Source organism: Zonotrichia leucophrys, chromosome 2 (genome assembly GCF_028769735.1).
Source record: "Zonotrichia leucophrys gambelii isolate GWCS_2022_RI chromosome 2, RI_Zleu_2.0, whole genome shotgun sequence".
Classification (NCBI taxonomy): domain Eukaryota; kingdom Metazoa; phylum Chordata; class Aves; order Passeriformes; family Passerellidae; genus Zonotrichia; species Zonotrichia leucophrys.
This window is the reverse complement of record NC_088171.1, coordinates 4,615,872-4,633,363: the sequence shown is the minus strand read 5'-3', so window position 1 is coordinate 4,633,363 and position 17,492 is coordinate 4,615,872. Positions and strand designations below refer to the sequence as shown.

The 17,492-nt window shown below is 42.4% G+C and overlaps 1 protein-coding gene across 3 annotated transcripts in view; it reads right to left on the bottom strand.

The window, feature by feature from the left end:
• Positions 1–17,492, bottom strand: part of CRHR2 (corticotropin releasing hormone receptor 2) — a 151,668-nt gene that overhangs the window by 27,723 nt on the left and 106,453 nt on the right. For all 3 annotated transcript variants that reach the window (XM_064703825.1, XM_064703823.1, XM_064703824.1), the window contains 4 exons: positions 15,261–15,378; positions 12,600–12,753; positions 9,929–9,989; positions 5,178–5,250 (listed from right to left, as the gene is read on the bottom strand). In XM_064703825.1, the coding sequence (XP_064559895.1) occupies positions 5,178–5,250; positions 9,929–9,989; positions 12,600–12,753; positions 15,261–15,378 (406 nt within the window). The remainder of the gene's footprint in view (positions 1–5,177; positions 5,251–9,928; positions 9,990–12,599; positions 12,754–15,260; positions 15,379–17,492) is intronic.

Here is a 17,492-nt window from a genome sequence, read left to right as displayed (position 1 = left end):
TCAGCTCCCAGCAGAAGAAAAGAAACTAAAAAACCTACCTGGAATTACTGATAAAGAAAAAGCCAGACAAGGGGATGCTGATGTAAAAATGCATTTGTGTGGTCACACCTTGATTACTGGGGTTAGGTTTGATCTTGCCACCACAAAAATGCTGCATCTTTAATGAGCAGCACATCATAAAGATCTATGGCTATCTCTGGTTTTCTCTCCTGAGCAAAATCCCACACTGAAATAAGGACCCTTAACTCTTCCACTTGTTATCCAGGAATCTCAAAGCAAGGGAGGATAATTTTTAAATAGATAATTTTTAAACAGATAATCATTAAAGTGGCTTCATAGCTGGGGAAGCTGAGCTTTGAGCAGCACTCTAACTTATTCAAGATTAAATAAATGATGAAGGCAGAGACAGAAGTGAACTCCAGGGCCTCCCCCACTCACTGCAGCAGCTAGCTGGTTGTAGTGAATTATTTTCAACCAGACACAAAAACCCCCCAGAGGCTGCAAAACTCTTCAGTTCTTAAGCACACGAGGGAAAAAAATCTATTAAAGCCGAATGAAAAGTTTTGGGGAAAAAAAAAATTGATCTGCCTGTTTGAAAAATTACAAAATTATACCGTTTTAACTCTGAGAAATATTGCAGAGCAGTTCATAGCTGGGGTGAGCGCACAGCAGAAGTCACTGAGGGAAAAAGCAGCTCAGGTGCCTCTGGTGCCTCTTCTCTGAGATTTCTCCTCTGACCCTGCTCTGTTTTTGTGGTTCATCAGTTCTTTGGCAGTTTCACATCTCAAAGTGAACACAAGAAATGCATTTTCCTTAATAAAATCAGGAGGACTCACTGATTTTATTAAGGAATTCACTTCCCTGGCTTTTTTTCCAACCCTTTGCCTCTTCTTTAGCTTCAGTGATTAAAACTTGGTTATGCGACTCTGAGAAAAGAATTAAAAAACCCTAATGTGCTCAATTGAAGAGAAAATATCTAATAGTGTCTTTTCAGTGCTATGAGAAGTTAAATTTCAAAGCATCCAATGTGCTCAATTATTAATTCTCTTGTGGGATATGTAAAAGTCAAAATCCATTCAGGAATGAAACCAAAAAAAAAAGATCATTACCTAAATTTTCTCCCTCAGATGTTTTGTCAATAAAAATACAGGTTTCTTGCCCAATATACAGAATCAGCACTTATGTTCAGTTTCCTTTTTTTTTTGCAATTTTCTCTAAAATAGTTTCCCTGTTTTCAGCTCAAGTCAATCTCTGAGCTCCTTCTACACAGACAAGTAGAAAATCAATCAATCAATCAATGAAACAACTCCACTGCTTCATTCAAGGTTCTGTACCCAAGATACAACACAATAATGTGATCTGGAGATGGACTTTAGGGCTGCTGCCATGATCAAAGGCCTTTTTGTGGCCAATCTTTATTTCCCAGTGAGGCTTAGAGCTCCTGTTCCTTGTGTTACACCATCCTGTGCTGCAACAGCTCAATGCACAGAGGTGAGAAAATGAGAAATCAAAACCAGTGGAAATCATTGTTGATAGAAAAAAATCCTTAAAAATAATATTCAAACAGAATTGCATCTTTAGAAAAAAGTTTTATCCTTCTAAGAATATTTAGCACTCCAGTCATATTGGTTGGTGCAGTGATGCTTCTGGAATACACCAAGGTGTGTCCAAGGAGTAACCAAAGCTCACCTGAGCTGGACATTGAGCTCTTGGCTCTTCACTCAGCTGGGTGAAGGCAATTGTAACTGCCCCAGGTGCACAGGAACTGTAATTTCATGGAGTATTTAGAATTTCAGCTTTCAGTGTTAGTCCTCTTTTGGAAATAACACTCATTTTTTCTGGTAATATTCATGTCTCTTTATTTTTCCAGCAGAGGCCTGGAACAGCTGTCTCACAGAGTTGTCATAGAATGGTTTGGGAAGGAAGGGACCTTAAAGCTCATCCTGTTCCAACCCCTGCCATGGGCAGGGACACCTTCCACTATCCCAGGGTGATCCAAGCCCTGTCCAGCCTGGCCTTGGACACTCCAGGGATCCAGGGGCAGACACAGCTGCTCTGGGCACCCTGTGCCAGGTTCCCACCCTCACAGGAGAGAATTTCTTCCCAATATCCCATCTCAATTTACTCTCCATCACCTCCAAGCCATTCCCCCTTGTCCCATCAGGCCTGTCCTGTTTGTTCTTTCACAAAACACAGCTGCAGCTCCACTTCAATTCCTCATTAATTCAACTCCTGTTCGTGAGCAGTGACTGAAAGATGTCTCTTTTTGAAATCCCTGTGTTTTCCCCTTGTGGTGGCCACTGTTCGCTGGATGGAAGAGGAAGGCAGCACTTTGTGTGTCAAAACGGGATTTTGACAAAATCCCATCAGAGGGCAGTGATGTCTGACTCTGCTGTCCTGGGTACATGGCACATGTCAAATTCCAGTGCCCTTCATCCAGAACTTTTCACAGCACCCTTGAAAGGGTCACTGACTCCAGTAACAGCAATGATGCTTCAGTCATTATCTCCAGTTTTAATTTATTCACATCAGGATCAAACAAGCGAGCATGTCAAGTGGCTTTAAGACACTGTGGGGTTGTGGGTTTTAATTAGAAACACTCTAAAAATGAACTGACAGTTCAAATAAAAAATAAAAAGAAGGAGGGGAACAGATTTTAGGGACCAGGACTGTGCTGTAACAGATTTGCAGTTTAGATTTTGTTTGCAGAGGGATGCTTTCCTCCCCCAGCAGTGCTCTCTGAGGGGAGTAACCCTAAAGTGACGGGAGGAAGGGCTTGCCCTTAAATTGAATCAGCTCTTTTCCACCCCACAGTGCAATTACTGCTGTTACCTCATTAGTGCTTTAATTAGGGCTCAAGTCCAGGCAGGCCAAGGTAGGAAGGTTCAGTTCAGTGTCAGCTCTGGGCTCTTGAGTCACTGGCCCAGTTTAGAGGGGTCTCAAGGCTGTTCCAAATTAAAGGCAGATATAATGACCTGTATAGAAAGTGGCAGCCCTCAACCATACCTCCATCTTCTGGGTGTCTTTGGGGTCTTTAAATATTTACAGTGCTGTTCTGGGGAGGAAAAAAGCCATTTTCATGGCTTTATGGTATCTGTCAGAGATGCTACCCAATGATTTTACAGATCCTGTGGACTAAAGGGGTTATTGAAAATTCAGAGTCACATTTCCAGGCAATTATGTGAAACCAAAGTGCTCCAAACATCCCATATGTCCCACCCTGTGTTGTCTAAATAGGATTTATTTGTGAGGGAATCTCTGTATCAATGAGGTCAATTTACTGTGAGGCTCTTTCTGGTTTTGTGATGCCTCCCTCAGCAACACAATTTATATTTTGTATATCACACCCATTGCTATTTCTCTCCTTAGAACAGAAAGAAAAGAATTTTTACATAATAATATACTCTATTATGGGTTTTTTTTCCTCTTTTCAGGTGATCTTTTTGCTGTATCTTAACAATTAACACAGAATGATTGTTAAAATTGTTGATCTTAACAATTAAACAGAAATGAACTCTCCTGCTCTCAGGACACACACACACAGATCAGCTGCTGGGCAGCACAGAAACATTTTTCATACTGAATCCCGTGAACAGGGCACTGACAAGGTGAGAACATGAGGCTCCTTAGCCCTGAGAAAGCTGCCAGCGGTGCCTGTTCAGGAGCATTTGTACCTTCCCCATGGGGCTGGAGTGACATAAGGGACAGCTACAGCAAACCCTGCATCCTGGGTTGTAAGATCTGTGTGTATTCTATTTCCATCTGTCAGAGGTGGCGCAGTTCTCTGCTGTTCATGGGGCAGTTTGTTCTTTCTCTCTCCCACAGCCAACCCTCCCTCCAGGAGATCTCTGCTGTCCATGGCCACTGAGTGTCCCTGCAGGGCTGATCCAATCCCAGCATCTCATGGGGAGATGCTCCGCCCAGGGGAGGAGCCAAGCATTCCTCCCTGGATCCAATCTGAGCCTGGCACAGCACAGCAGCCTTTGCCCCCTGCATTGCCAGAGGAGCAGCTTTCTGCTGCCCTGCATGGCCAGAGGGAGCCCAGGCCCATCTGCAGCAGCCCTGGAGCTGCAGAGGAAAACTTCCCCCTTGTGCAGGATCCCTGCTGCAGCAGAGCCACAGCTGGCACTGCAGGAGGGCTGAGCCCCCATGGGATGGGGCTGGGACACCGCCCTGACACACAGGGGACAGGGCATGTGCTGACTCGGGCAGTGTCGTTTTTGTTTGTTTATATTATTACATTTGTATTTTTAATTTTCGTATTAAAGAACTGTTATTCCTATTCCCATATCTTTGCCTGAGAGCCTTTAAATTTCAAAATCCTAATAATTCAGAGGGAGGGGGTTTACATTTTCCATTTCAGGGGAGGCTCCTGCCTTCCTTAGCAGACACCTGTCTTTCCAAACCAAGACACCTTGGTTCCCTAAGAGGGGGAACCCACTGAGCCCTGGGAATTCGCTGTTGGTTCATCTGCCTGGAAGAGCAGAATCCTTTTTTCAGCTTTGTCCTTACTAACAGCTAACTAATACTTTCCATCCACACTCAGGTTTGGTTTGTCTCTGGGAAAGCAGCACTGTGCTTCAGCTGAAGGCTCAAAATGGGTTATGAATGAGCTTCCTTCTCCCTCTGCCTAATCTTGGTTGGCACAAGAGACGGAGTGTTGGGTAAACAGATAAACAGCCTGGTAAGCGTGGGCAGCACTGGGAGGGAAACTTCACAACAGGAAATCCAGAAACAAACACACAGCAGTGCTGGTGATGGAGAAAATGGAGCTGATTGTGCAAGATAAAATTCCTCACTATGATTATTACTTTTTTTTTTTAAATAATGTGTGTGACAGAATTGCTGTAGTTGTCATGAGCCCCAGGTGGATGAGCAGATATTGTAATGCACCCCCTGGCTTTGAACATTTTTCCTTTCTACCTCTCAAAACCTTGTACAAAGGCAAACAGCACTGCAGAGGGAGGAGGAAAGAACTGCCCAAACCCAAAGGAACAGCCAAAACCAAATCACTTCAATTCTTGCAGTGTTATCTGCTGGGGCCGCTTCAGAGAGCACCTGAAGATGTTTGGCCTTGTTTGTGTCTCATTTTTCATAAAAGCAGATGTGGAACATGACAGATTAAATTTTCTCTCAGTGGGAGATGGCAGTGTCCTCCCACCCACACAAACACTTACCAGGAGAACAAGAATCACTGGCCCTTGGTAGATGTAGTCAATATATTTCCCTGGCTCTTTTCCAAACCAGCACCTGTGAAAAACAAAACAAATAAGAAAGCAATTTGTAAAGGTACATTCACTTCTTTTAGACTGCAGTATGAAGGACACTATAGAGAGGTGTCCCTTTGCTCACTGCAGTTTATATATAAATAATCAGCAAGTAATGGAATTTTCTGCTGCACATCACCTGTGGTTGGACACAGATCTGAGCCCCACTTTCCCCTTCAATCAGAACATTCATGTTCCCTCCATGGTTTTGGCTATTGCCTATGTAAATATTTGTAAGAAATATGAGAATCTGCTGTAAGAAGGACGCCTGAGAATGGAATTAAAGAAATATTCTGTGTAAGAGAAAAAAACCCTGTTATCCATTGCAGTGCCCAGAGACACATTCACAAAGTAAGGGCTGTTAATTAAAGCAATGTCTCCAGTTGCATGGAAATGCTGTCTAAATAAAGCACTGAATGGATAAGAAGTCATCGCATTGGCCTTGAATGAATCTGGGGACCACTGGGGACTCTGGAAGTGCCCAAAAACCATGTAGATGTGGCGCCTGGGGACAGGGTTTAGTGGAGGACCTGGCAGTGTTGGTGAGTGGCTGGGCTCCATGATCTGAGAGGCCTTTTCCAACCCTAATGATTCCATGGCCACCAAAGCCAGCAGACAGAGCAGAACCACCATCTGAAGCCACCAAATTCCTGCTCCAACATTCCTTTCCAAACTATCTGGGACGACCCAAAACAGGCTGGGAAATGGACTCAGGTGAAGAGAAATCACAGGTGAACCCCAGAGCAGAGGGGAGCTTGGATGTGTCACACGTGACCCAGCACTGGCCTGACTTCCACTAATCCCAAGTGTTTTTCTCCCTGCTGTGTTACACAACAAAAGAACCCCGTGATTTCACAGCAACCCACACTGACACTCACTTCATCCTCTTCCCTGAGAATAATAAATCTGCTCTGTTTGTGTTGGTAAATGAATGAGAGACTGGGCTCAGGTCTGAGCTCACACCAATCCCTTTTCCTTGGGGTAGATTTGGTCCAGGCCAAAAACTAACCAAGGCCAAAACTATTCCTGGGGAACAAATCTGGAGCTAGCAGGAGCCAGAGGACATTCCCAGTAGTCCACAAACTGCAGCTCCCCTGATTTTGGAGGCCAAGAAGATTTGATTGTAGGGGTGTGAATTATTCCATGCTATTTGGAAATTGAGCCCTAGGAATTAATCCAGGCCCAGCTAATTCAGTTTTACAGATACAGACACAGGGTCTGAATCCAGGATTCCACCAAGCTAAGACAGCTTTGCATTCATAATTCCTTAAGGTTGAGATCATTGGAGCTCCAGATCCCTTAGGAAGTAGATTTTGGAGTTCAAGGGTCTGGGAGTTTTCTTCCCTGTCATGGATACCCCACAACAAATCTATACAGCAAAAGTTGTGCCTTCCCCATGCTTTCTTTGTGAAACAGATAATTTAGTGCCACTGGAACCATGGAAACAGGGCTAATTCCTGAGCCAGGGAGACCACAGAGCCACATTTGCACTTTTACAAGCAGCAAGATGTAATGGGTTGCCTCAAAGAGGTTGGAGTCTGTAACACAACCTCACAAGTCCAGGGGAAATGAACTGGGATCAGGAAAGCTCTGGTTCAGATGGGATCCTTGTGGATCACACCACACCCTCAAAGCCCCTCTCCAAAATGTGGTGTTTGCTAAAACAGGAGGAGCTGCTTGACCATTGCAAGATGCTCTGACTGGACAGAGTGTTGAGGTACGCAGCTGGAATCTGGAACAGTTCAGTCCCTCACAATTATTTGCCTTTTCTTGGCTCAGTTCCCACATCCTTTAAGTTCCAAATGAATGAGGGAGCTTTGAATGTTTTAGAAATGTGAAAGATGTCTGCTATTCCCTGGTGCACTGAGCATGAATTGATAATTTTGCAACTCATCCTCCAAAATTTGGGCATGAGAGCAAGACTTGGAATAAGGTACTTCCTCCAGCCAAGTTATCATCCAAGAAGAATCCCCAGGGCAGACTTAAATGAATGAAACTGTGTTTTTGAATTTTATTTTTTTTAATGTAGCTGGAAAGACATGAAAAAAAGAAAAATTACAAGATATGCCAAGGGCAGGAAACAAATTTCTCCAGAACTTGCAAGATCTACATTTGAGAGCAGATTTTGAAGGGTATTTTGGGAGAACTATTTTTTATTGCCTGAAACTCAGAGAACTAAGAGGAGCAAAGAGTTCCTGGGAAGCTGGCTGCCCCAGCACTGGGACTAATATGAAGCAGACTGAGGCATGTGGCAGAAATTAGTGGGCTAGAAAAAGGCAGCAAAGAATTTGGAACTGAGCTGGTAGAGCACAAATGAGGTTCCAGGGCAAAGGCTGCTCTTGTTGCTCTCTGGAATTTAAATGTTGCTTAGCTCGAAGACCAAAATGCTGAAATTTATTATCTGAAGTCCAGTATTAGACCAAGGTTGTGCTGAGTGAAGAATTAATGTGGATTTATTTCCACACTGAGGAAACAAGGTTGTGGCCAAGGACAGACTCTGCAACACAGGACTCTCCAGGGGTGTTGATGCTCCAAGGTTCCTTTTGTAGGTAGTGGAGAAAAAAAAAAACCCAAACAGCTTCTTTAGGTCTGTGTTCATCTCATTAGGTAATAAACCAGATCTGTTAAACTGTAATCTAAATATTTCTAATTAAATCGGATGAGTAACACCAAGAGGAGACAGTCATTTGCCAGAAACATTATAAATGTCTGCAATTGATTAGCAAGATTTCATATTTAGAGTCTTAACTGTTCCAACTAGGACTTTCAGCTAAGATATTGCCAACTGTTCTGCCAATCATCTGAACTCACTTTAAATCCAACACAAGCCATTGTTCTGCAATAAAATAATTTCTTTGAAAGCAAAAAGCGAAACTTAAATCACTGACAATTACTTAGTGCATCTGTGTGAAATAAAAGCCATTTAACCACTTTTTATTCTTTTTTTTACCTCTGGAAAGATAAATAAACACCCCCTGAATATTGAAGAGGACAATTTAAGAAGACAGTTGTGATAAGACTCATAGATGTAAAACACATTTCTGCTGAATAGCACTACTCAATATTCTTCAGGGATCTCTGCTAGTTCTTTATATAACCAAATCCACCACTGGTTTTATCACTATTGTTAACTAGATCTCACTAATGTTCTTCCCTTGAACAAATGCCCATCAATGAAATCACTGCAAAAGCTTATAATAATTAGTGGGTGATTTTTTAAATTGAGATTTAAGAGCACTTTTTTTTTTTTTCCCCCAGAGTTGTCATGCTTTGCTAAAGAAGCGATAAACCCCAGGAAGGATATTTGCCACAGTACCAATTATAGTTGCCTCACTGTGCAGCAAATGATCTCCATTAAATACTAATATCTATTAATATTAATTTAATAGAGATCTTTAAGATCTCTAATATTAAAGATATCTATTAACTACAAAGATTAAAAAGTCAGGAAGTTGCTTGAAGCATTTTCTTAACATTCTTTCTATTTTGAAGTTTTAAACTTCGATAAGCTACACAACCTGAACCCCAGCTCAACCTCCACACAACTTAAATGGATACTCAGAGAAGGAGGAAATTCCCATTTTTTCCTGAATTTTGGGCAGTTCCAAACAGTCTTGGAAGTGTAGGGGTACTTGCTGGTTTCTTTGGGTTTGGATTGAAGGCACTTGAGACAGTAATTTATGTTTGGACTTAAGTGTTTCTTATTTCTTATCAGTAAAACAGCCTCACTACTGTGAGTTCTGCAGCTTTTCATTAGAAGGCACAAAATGGCCAACAATCTCTTGTTCCAAGGGCTTTTCAGACTAAACTATCCAATTAAGAACTGACACCTGGATTATTTCCCCTTTTAACCCAATAACTGATCCCACAGAGCTGCAATGGGGACTTTTCTGCCCAATTACAAAATGCCACCCAAACCCATGGAGAAGGAGGAAGAAGCAGCATGAAGAAGAAACCCAGGATGACACCGTGTGCCCTCCATCTTGCTGCCATCCACAACACACTAAAAACCCCAAACCCTCAATTTCTCACCAAGTGACACACCCACACAGCTCCCTATAATCTGTTTCACACTTTTGTGGATTCTGGTTTATCTTGGAGTTTAGGAGACTTTCTCCATGGATGAGGGTCAGTCAGTGCTGCCCTGGGGGTCAGGGCACCCAGAGCAGACAGAGAAATATTCCCAGTGCCCTGGGTTTCCACAGGAAGCTGCAGGCCAGTCCACGTGTGCTGCCTGTGTCCATCTGGCTGGGTGTGACCTCCTGGGAGCAGCACACGACTCCCCCAGGGCTCAGGACAAACGGACAAAAGCTTTTGCAAGGAGCAAAGTCAGGACCCTGCATTTCAGAAGAGGAACTTCCATCTGTTTGGAGAATCAGGGGATGAGATTCCCCCTGGGAACCTGTCCTTAGGGACACAGGAACTGATCAGACCTGGCAGCTCTACAGGGACATTTTTCTTGGGGAACAAGAACTCCCCAATGCCACGTGTGAGAAATCAGGCAAGAATGGCTGAGCAAGGAGCAGCTCCTCAAACTGAGGAAAAAGGAAATGTACAGCCAGGGGAAGCAGGAATATGTGACCTGGGATATGGCTTGGATGTGTATTCATTTCCTGATTTGTTTAGACAGCCACACAAACACAAATATTAACATCACTTACTGCTCATTTTCATAATACAGCTTGCCAATGGCCCAGGCAATGATGATTGGGCAGGGAATACCTGTGGGGCAAAAAATAAATAAATTAGGAGTTAATCATGGATGGATGGATGTTTCCATGATACCAAAGTAAATTCAGATCCTGTGTGAGAAGAGTCTGAGTTAATGAATGGGAGACTCTAAACAACAGTGTTCCTACCTTGGTCTGCTTGAGGCATCACAACTGCTAAGACTTTTGAATTTAGAAATGAAAAAAAATAATCCCAACAAAACTTTAGTAAGGGAAGTTAATAAAAATATTAACAAACACACACATAAATACCTATACTTCCATAGAAGTGACCGGAAGAATTTTGGCTGACTTAAAGGCAGCTTTGGTCCCTTTTCATTTTCCTGCACCTGGTACAGCAGAATCTCTAAAGACAGTACTTGGAAATGAGTGTTTAGGTTTTTATTTCCCAGGCTCCAAGAAGCTTGTAAACATACTGGGATCTCTAGATGAAGCACAATTTCAAAACTTTCCACTTTTTTTTTTTTTTTTGAGTTCAGTGTTCCTTATGAAACAGGATTGTGAGAAAGAATAGCTTGATATCTTGCAGTATCAGAATTCTTGGGTTTTTTTCTCTTTCTGAAGGATCCAGCTACTTTTTAACTTTACAGACATCACTGCATTCCCTATAAAGGGTTTGTGTTAGGCCTCCCATTCCAGCTGGTTTGAAAGGATTTGCTGGCAGAGGCACCTGGAAGGGAGGAAGAGTAAATGGAAGTGGCAAGGGGATGTCAAAATTCAAAGGGGCGATTTTCCGCTCTCCATTCCCCCTTTAACTTCTCACCTCAGGAAAACTCAAACAAGTCCAAGCTCACCAGCTCCATCTCCCATTCCAAAGTGCAGGTTGATGTCTCTGAAACCACTGAAATCACTGAGGGGAGTGCATGGACAGAGCCTCAATGACTCTGACCCCCATGGAGGAGCAGAGGTGCATTTGTCTCTGACAAAAATTTCTCCCTTTTAACCTCCCTCTTGCTGCCCCTTCTGTGGGCAATGGAGGCTTTGAAGAGATGGAAAGAGAACCAAAACACAGAGGGGCTGAGTTGTTGAGGGGTCATCTTGAACCTCAGCAGCTCTGATCTCCTGCCCCATCATCCTTGGTGACTCCTGTGCCCTTCAGATAATTGTGTTTTGTTTCATCCTGCTCACCACACACTCAGAGGGTCTGGTGCACTCATTTCCCCATGTTCTTGGAGGAATGGACAGAGAAAATGGAGCCATGTCCTCTCTCCTACAGCAAAACATTTTACTTTTCCTTGCTAAGTAATGGATAGGTATTTGAGAATAAGACTGGTAAAGAAATGTGTATGAGGAGGCAGAGCAGAGCCAGAATGCACCCACAAGGTGGCTGGAAAGGTTTATTCAGCTCACAGCACTCCTACATTAGTAATCAGAGACCCAGAGGATTCTGACAGAGGTAGGGAGTGAAAACACCAGGGATTAAAGCAGTCTGTGGGTGTGTGAGAGCTGTGTAAGCAGCTGATTTTCCAGTTTGCTGAGAGAATTGAAAACTACTGGGGAAAAAATTGAATCAACTCCCCAAATAAACATTTTCTTTCTACTACAACTCCTCTTTCCTCCCATTTGGTTTTGGATTGAATGACATATTTTGTTTCAAAGGCTGTTTCTGCCTTCAGAACTGCAATCCAATTACTTCTACAGAGAGGGAGAGGCACTTTCTGAACAAAATGTCACTCTGCTTTCACAAAAGAAAATATTGGTGACTTTTTTCCACCTTTCTTCCTTCAACAGAAAAAAACCTGCTAGATTCACTAGTTCTGTTTGACCTCAGATTTTCATTCAAGTGAACAAACTGCCTGCATGGGGCTTGTCCTGGCAGAGTTCAAAACATGGAGATGTTGGTTAGGAAGGATCTCTGAAGGTGTTTGCCCCAATTTCCTGCTCTGAGCAGAACCATCAATACTCACCCAGGGTATAGCCTGGCTAAATTTTTAAAAACCTCAAGGTCAGAGGTTTCACAGATTTTAAGTGACATGTTTCAGTGTTCCACCATCTCCTGGTACATTTTCTGTTTCCTTAACATCCAACTGGAACCCCTCAGTCTGTAGTTTATGGATTTTGTCCCTTTTTACAGCACCTGCTATTACCAAGCAGAATTTGGCTCCATCATCTTGGTAATTATCTCTTAGATCACTCCTGGTACCAAACAGATCCCTCCTCATCTTCCTCTTTCCAGATTAAAGCAGCTCAGCTCCTTCAGCCTCATATCACAGCTCATGTCCTTTAGATCCCTGATCACATTTTCAGCTGGACAATCTCCCCAGTTTTTTCCACATCCCTTTCTGACCTCAGGAACCATAACTGACCACAGCATCCCAAAGGCAGCTTTGCCACAGCTGAGCCTTTGAGCAGCCCCAAGGACAGTCCAAAGATGATGTGTGACTCTTTGCTAAAGGCTGTTTTCCAGGAACAAATCCCTCAGCAGCTGTGGATAATGAGGCTCTTTTTCAAGTCAGCTCCTCACTTAGAAAAGTCTACTCAGACTGAGTGGTCCAGATTTCACCCCAAGGGGATTTATAACATTTATTCTTGCCTCTCTTTGTCTTTAACACTTTAATGCCAGGTACCACAGAGCAGCATTTTAACCACAAAGGTCACTTACACCATCCTATGAAGAGAAAGACCCATTTCCTCAGCTTGTCAGTGGAGTAGGTCATCACTATAGCAGTGTGTAAGTAGCAGCCTTCCACAAACATCCAGAAGAAGTTGGTCACCACAAAGTAATTGTAGACAGTGGTAATACATCGACACCAGGGCTGGAAAGGGAACAGAAAAGAATATTTTAAAATCAGGGTGAGAACATTTCAAAGATTCTGTGTGTTGTTATTCCCTTAAAAAAAATCAATGGTAGAATTCATTCATGGGATGCAGATTTATCCTGTGGCTTGGAATCACAATATTTCAGGTGCTGACAGGAACTCACAGATCCATCTGTGACCTTCTGCTGAGGCTGGCTTTGACCATAACATGGAGGATGTGCTGTATCCAAAGCTGTCTGGAAAATTCAGGTTCCAGAACAAGGCTCCAAGAGGAGCAGGTCATGTCACCACAGGTGAGCTGTGTCAATGTCATGGTCCTGCTTGGTTTCCGCTGAAGGGAAGAAGCACAGCTGATATTTAAAGAAAAAAAAAAAACACTTAAAAAGCATGTTTTACCAGCCAATTTATCCCCTCTGTTCCTGCCACTGGTGCTTCATTCTGTAAGTCACACCATGTCACATGTCGCCTCTGAAATTTGCCACAACCTCAACAGGAATTTTTTGTAAAATGTACGAAAATATGTTTTTTCTCCCCAGAATGACTGTGCAGTGAGAGCACAGCTGTGGGAGACACAATTAGCTCCAGATGGGAACATCCCAGCAATAAATCACAAGGAATTGAGGGTAATTTCCACAGTGCTGCTCACCTAAATCTGGGAAAACTTCCTTTTTACTGAGCAGATATTGAGTGCATTCCCTGAAGAACAACTCTAATTCCCTGGGTTCTCTGCTATCACTGATTTTGGTCATTTTGGTCTCACCATTCTCCAGCCTTTTAACTAACTCTAGCAAAGTATTTCCAACTTTCACCCTCAGTTAATTTTATTTTAGCCTTCATATGCAGGAGATACTGATGGTCTGCAGGCAGCCAACAGAGCAATAGATGCACCACAAAGTTCTGAGGTTTAAGACTGGGCAAGAAGCACAGTCACAAAATGACAGCCCATCCACTCCTGTGTACTGAATGGAAAGAAAAAGAAGAAATCTGGATGTGTTAACACTTTCATTTCTGTATTATTTCATTAATTGAAACTTAGTTTGGCTTCACCCTTTAAAAAGGGATTAAAGCCCAAAACAACCCAGAAGTTTAAACATTTTGTTTTCAAATGTTTGTTTAAACCAAATTTCTTTTTCCTTTCCTTTCCTTTCCTTTCCTTTCCTTTCCTTTCCTTTCCTTTCCTTTCCTTTCCTTTCCTTTCCTTTCCTTTCCTTTCCTTTCCTTTCCTTTCCTTTCCTTTCCTTTCCTTTCCTTTCCTTTCCTTTCCTTTCCTTTCCTTTCCTTTCCTTTCCTTTCCTTTCCTTTCCTTTCCTTTCCTTTCCTTTCCTTTCCTTTCCTTTCCTTTCCCTTCCCTTCCCTTCCCTTCCCTTCCCTTCCCTTCCCTGTCCACAAAGATTTATATCCAAGTCAGTTTTTCCTGTGTCAGAACTAAGAGGAACCGGCTGAGGGATTGGGAAAATTCTGGGACAAACAAATACAAATTATGGTGGTGAGATCTCCTCCTGCATAACTTTCATAAGAGACTGGGATAAAATGAATTTTAAGCAAGTCCTTTGTGGATTTATTAAAATTGAACAGAATTGAATAAAATTGCAGAGCTCCTTAGTTCACACCTCTCTGTTTATTTGACTGAAGATTCTTGACCGCCACATGTACCCACCATTAGGCTCCAGATAACTTCACCAATTCCTTCTTGATTTTTTTTGCAAGCATTATAAACTTAATGCAAAATATTTCCACATTGATGTTCTGTATCTGTTATTTAATCTCCACTGATCAGCACAGAAGAGATCACATCAATAGCCAGAATAAATGATGTTCACATTCATTGTGGTGGTGTTATTTTGGCTGACTTATCCCACAATCACATAACAAAGTTATCACCAAGCTTGTATAAAGCACCTTTCCCAAAAAGGCTGCAGAGAAAAGATGAGTTAATGAAAACTGGGGCATGTGATGATCCATTCTTATCTTTGCAGGTTTTTATTTTCGTTGTCACCTTGTGCTCACATTTTAAGAGGTATTTGAGTCCTGTCTCCAACAGATTTTTCCTAAATAACAGTAAAAATTTCAATAAAGATTTGCAGCATAACCATGAGGGCAAGTCACACAGCATGGAACTGTTGACCATAAAACTCATAAACTCCATTTTCTGGAGTGTGACACTGCCAGAAGCACAGACAGAGCAAACACTGAATTAACAGAATTTACATTTTCTCCAAGGAGCTCTGGATGAGCAATAATAGAGATTTATGCATGGACATCTTCTTTGTGTGGGCACTGATGATTTCTCTGTTTGTTTTCCCAAAGCATGGGACTGAAGTTCAGATGTCAAATCTTACATTTGAAGAGCTAATCAAGGATGATGAGTGCCCAGCTGACACTGAAATGAAGGGAAGCATGGAAATCTCTCTAACTTATAAATGTTATAAGTGTCTCTTGAACTATCCATACAAGGAAACTCAGCACCCTGAGCTGCAGGGCAGGGCCCTCCTCCCTGCACTCACCTCATTGCTCTCGTGGATGTTGTGATCTATCATTTGAAGCAGAAACCACATCACATTCCTCAGGATGAATGTGGTGATCAAGTTCCAGTGGATAATATTCCTCAGGCATCTGATACTCCTGAGCAGGGAAACACACCGAAGTGAACATATATAATGAATATATCCACACACACATCAATAACCATGCAGAACAAATGGGTGAATTCCGTTCATTGCACAGTTTATCCCCCTGCAATCCCTCTGTTACTCTGTGAAAAGGGAGGTTTGTGTTTTTGCAAAGCCACGGACAATTTGTCTTGACAACACAACTGAATCAATTCAAGCCAGTGAAACTGCTTGGATCTACTGGAAAGAAAAAAAAAATCAAACATTCAAAGTGTTATTTCATCCTTGGTTATTAGTTTGCTCCCCTTCCCTCCATTTCTAGAACGACTGGAATTGACAGAAAAGCCTCTGAACAACCAGGCTGCCCTGGAGGCTGCTGAGTTACTCACAAGAGGAGATTTAGTGACAAATATTTGTGCTGGAGTGGCAAAGCTGGAAGAGTTTACATTTGTTTAATTCTTGAACAAGCTCACCTGTGTGAGTCTGAATTAATGCAACAGGAGAGCATACACTGCTGGGTTTTTAATCCTGGGCTTAGCTGCCTTAAACTTGTACCTGAAATGAGGCAGAGCTGCACATCCTCCTTCATCAGGAAATATTTGTGTCTGGTTTCAGTCCCTCCCCAGCCCCCATTCAGGTGCAATGTAAATTATGAGCACAATGTAAAATATGAGCTACAGTAAGCTGGGATACAGTGCCATACAACGAAAGAGGGCACATCTGAAATATACTTGCAGCTGGAAATGGCTCCAGGAGGCAGCCAGGGCATGATGCTATTGCCAGAAAACAAAGCATCACTGAAGCAAGACAGAGTTACTTGTGACAGGTTCAGTCATTTAAGACCAAAACATTTCTGATTCTTTGTGAACTGGTAAAGGATGGCAAGTGCCAAGTTGCAGTGTTGCAGTTACAGAATCTTCAATTAAATGATCTTTTCTCAGCTCAAAGCACACACCTCTGTGTCATTCATCTTTTCTGGAAAAATCCCTTCGCCCAGGATTTTTCTCCTGGGAAGCTGAAAAGCCTCAGAGAAAAGGAAAACAATTCTTATCTCATTTGCTTCTCCTGTGTTGTGCTCATGTGGAATGTGTTTGGAGATTGTTTACCCACAGGTGATTGTTCCATTGGATTCTGCTGTGAGTTGTTTTCACTCTTTGGCCAATCAGTGCCAAGCTGTGTCAAGACTCTGGAAAGAGTCAGGAGTTTTCATTATTATCTTTTTAGCCTTCTGTCTGTATCCTTTCTCTATTCTTTAGTATAGTTTAGTATAGTATTCTTTAATATAATATAGTATCATAAAATAATAAATTATCCTTCTGAGAACATGGAGTCAGATTCATCATTCCTTCCCTGCTACGGGGCACCATGCAAATACAATACCCTTCCATTTATGAAAATCATTTCCACAAGGGTTCAAACAGACAGAAAACTTCCTGGGATTTGGCAGTGGCCATTTCAGGCTCTCTGCTTGCCAGGGAAGCTGCCAGATAATGTGGGACAAACACAGAAAGTGGCTCAAAGCTGCTCAGCTGGAAGGGGCTGATCTCACCCCAGGGACAACAAAAAGAGAGGTACAATCCAGAAACCAACTTTTTGTTGCCTCAGGTCTTTTGCAAGGCAAACAAGCCACTCTTCTTAACAACAAACAGCATTTTCCTACTATAAAATATTCATTGTACTGTTCTTAGGACTAAATGAGCCAGTCTTAGGGCCAGAAGCAATTCTGTGGTGTCCTTCAGCCTCACAAATCTCACAGAGATTTCAAGCAATTCAGCAAAAAAAAATCCCAACAGAAGACCTCCCACATATGACATACTTACAGAGAGACACTCAGAGGTATAACCCTGTTAAGCCAATGTTAAATCACCTCTGAGTTTAACAAGTCAGGCTGCCAGAATGAAATTGGTATTTGGTTTGAGAGCCTCAGTGACTCATGATGAGTTAATCTGGAGAACAAATCTCCAGCTGCTCAGACCCTTTCTCTTGTATTTAAGCTACAAACTCCAAAGTGCTGCTCTCAGCCATCTCAGACCTGCCTCACTTTGAGAATTTCACTTTTAACAAAAGGCTGAGGTTCAGGGTTTGGCTTTTAAAGAAATGAGGAAACCAAGCTGCTCATGCTGAGCC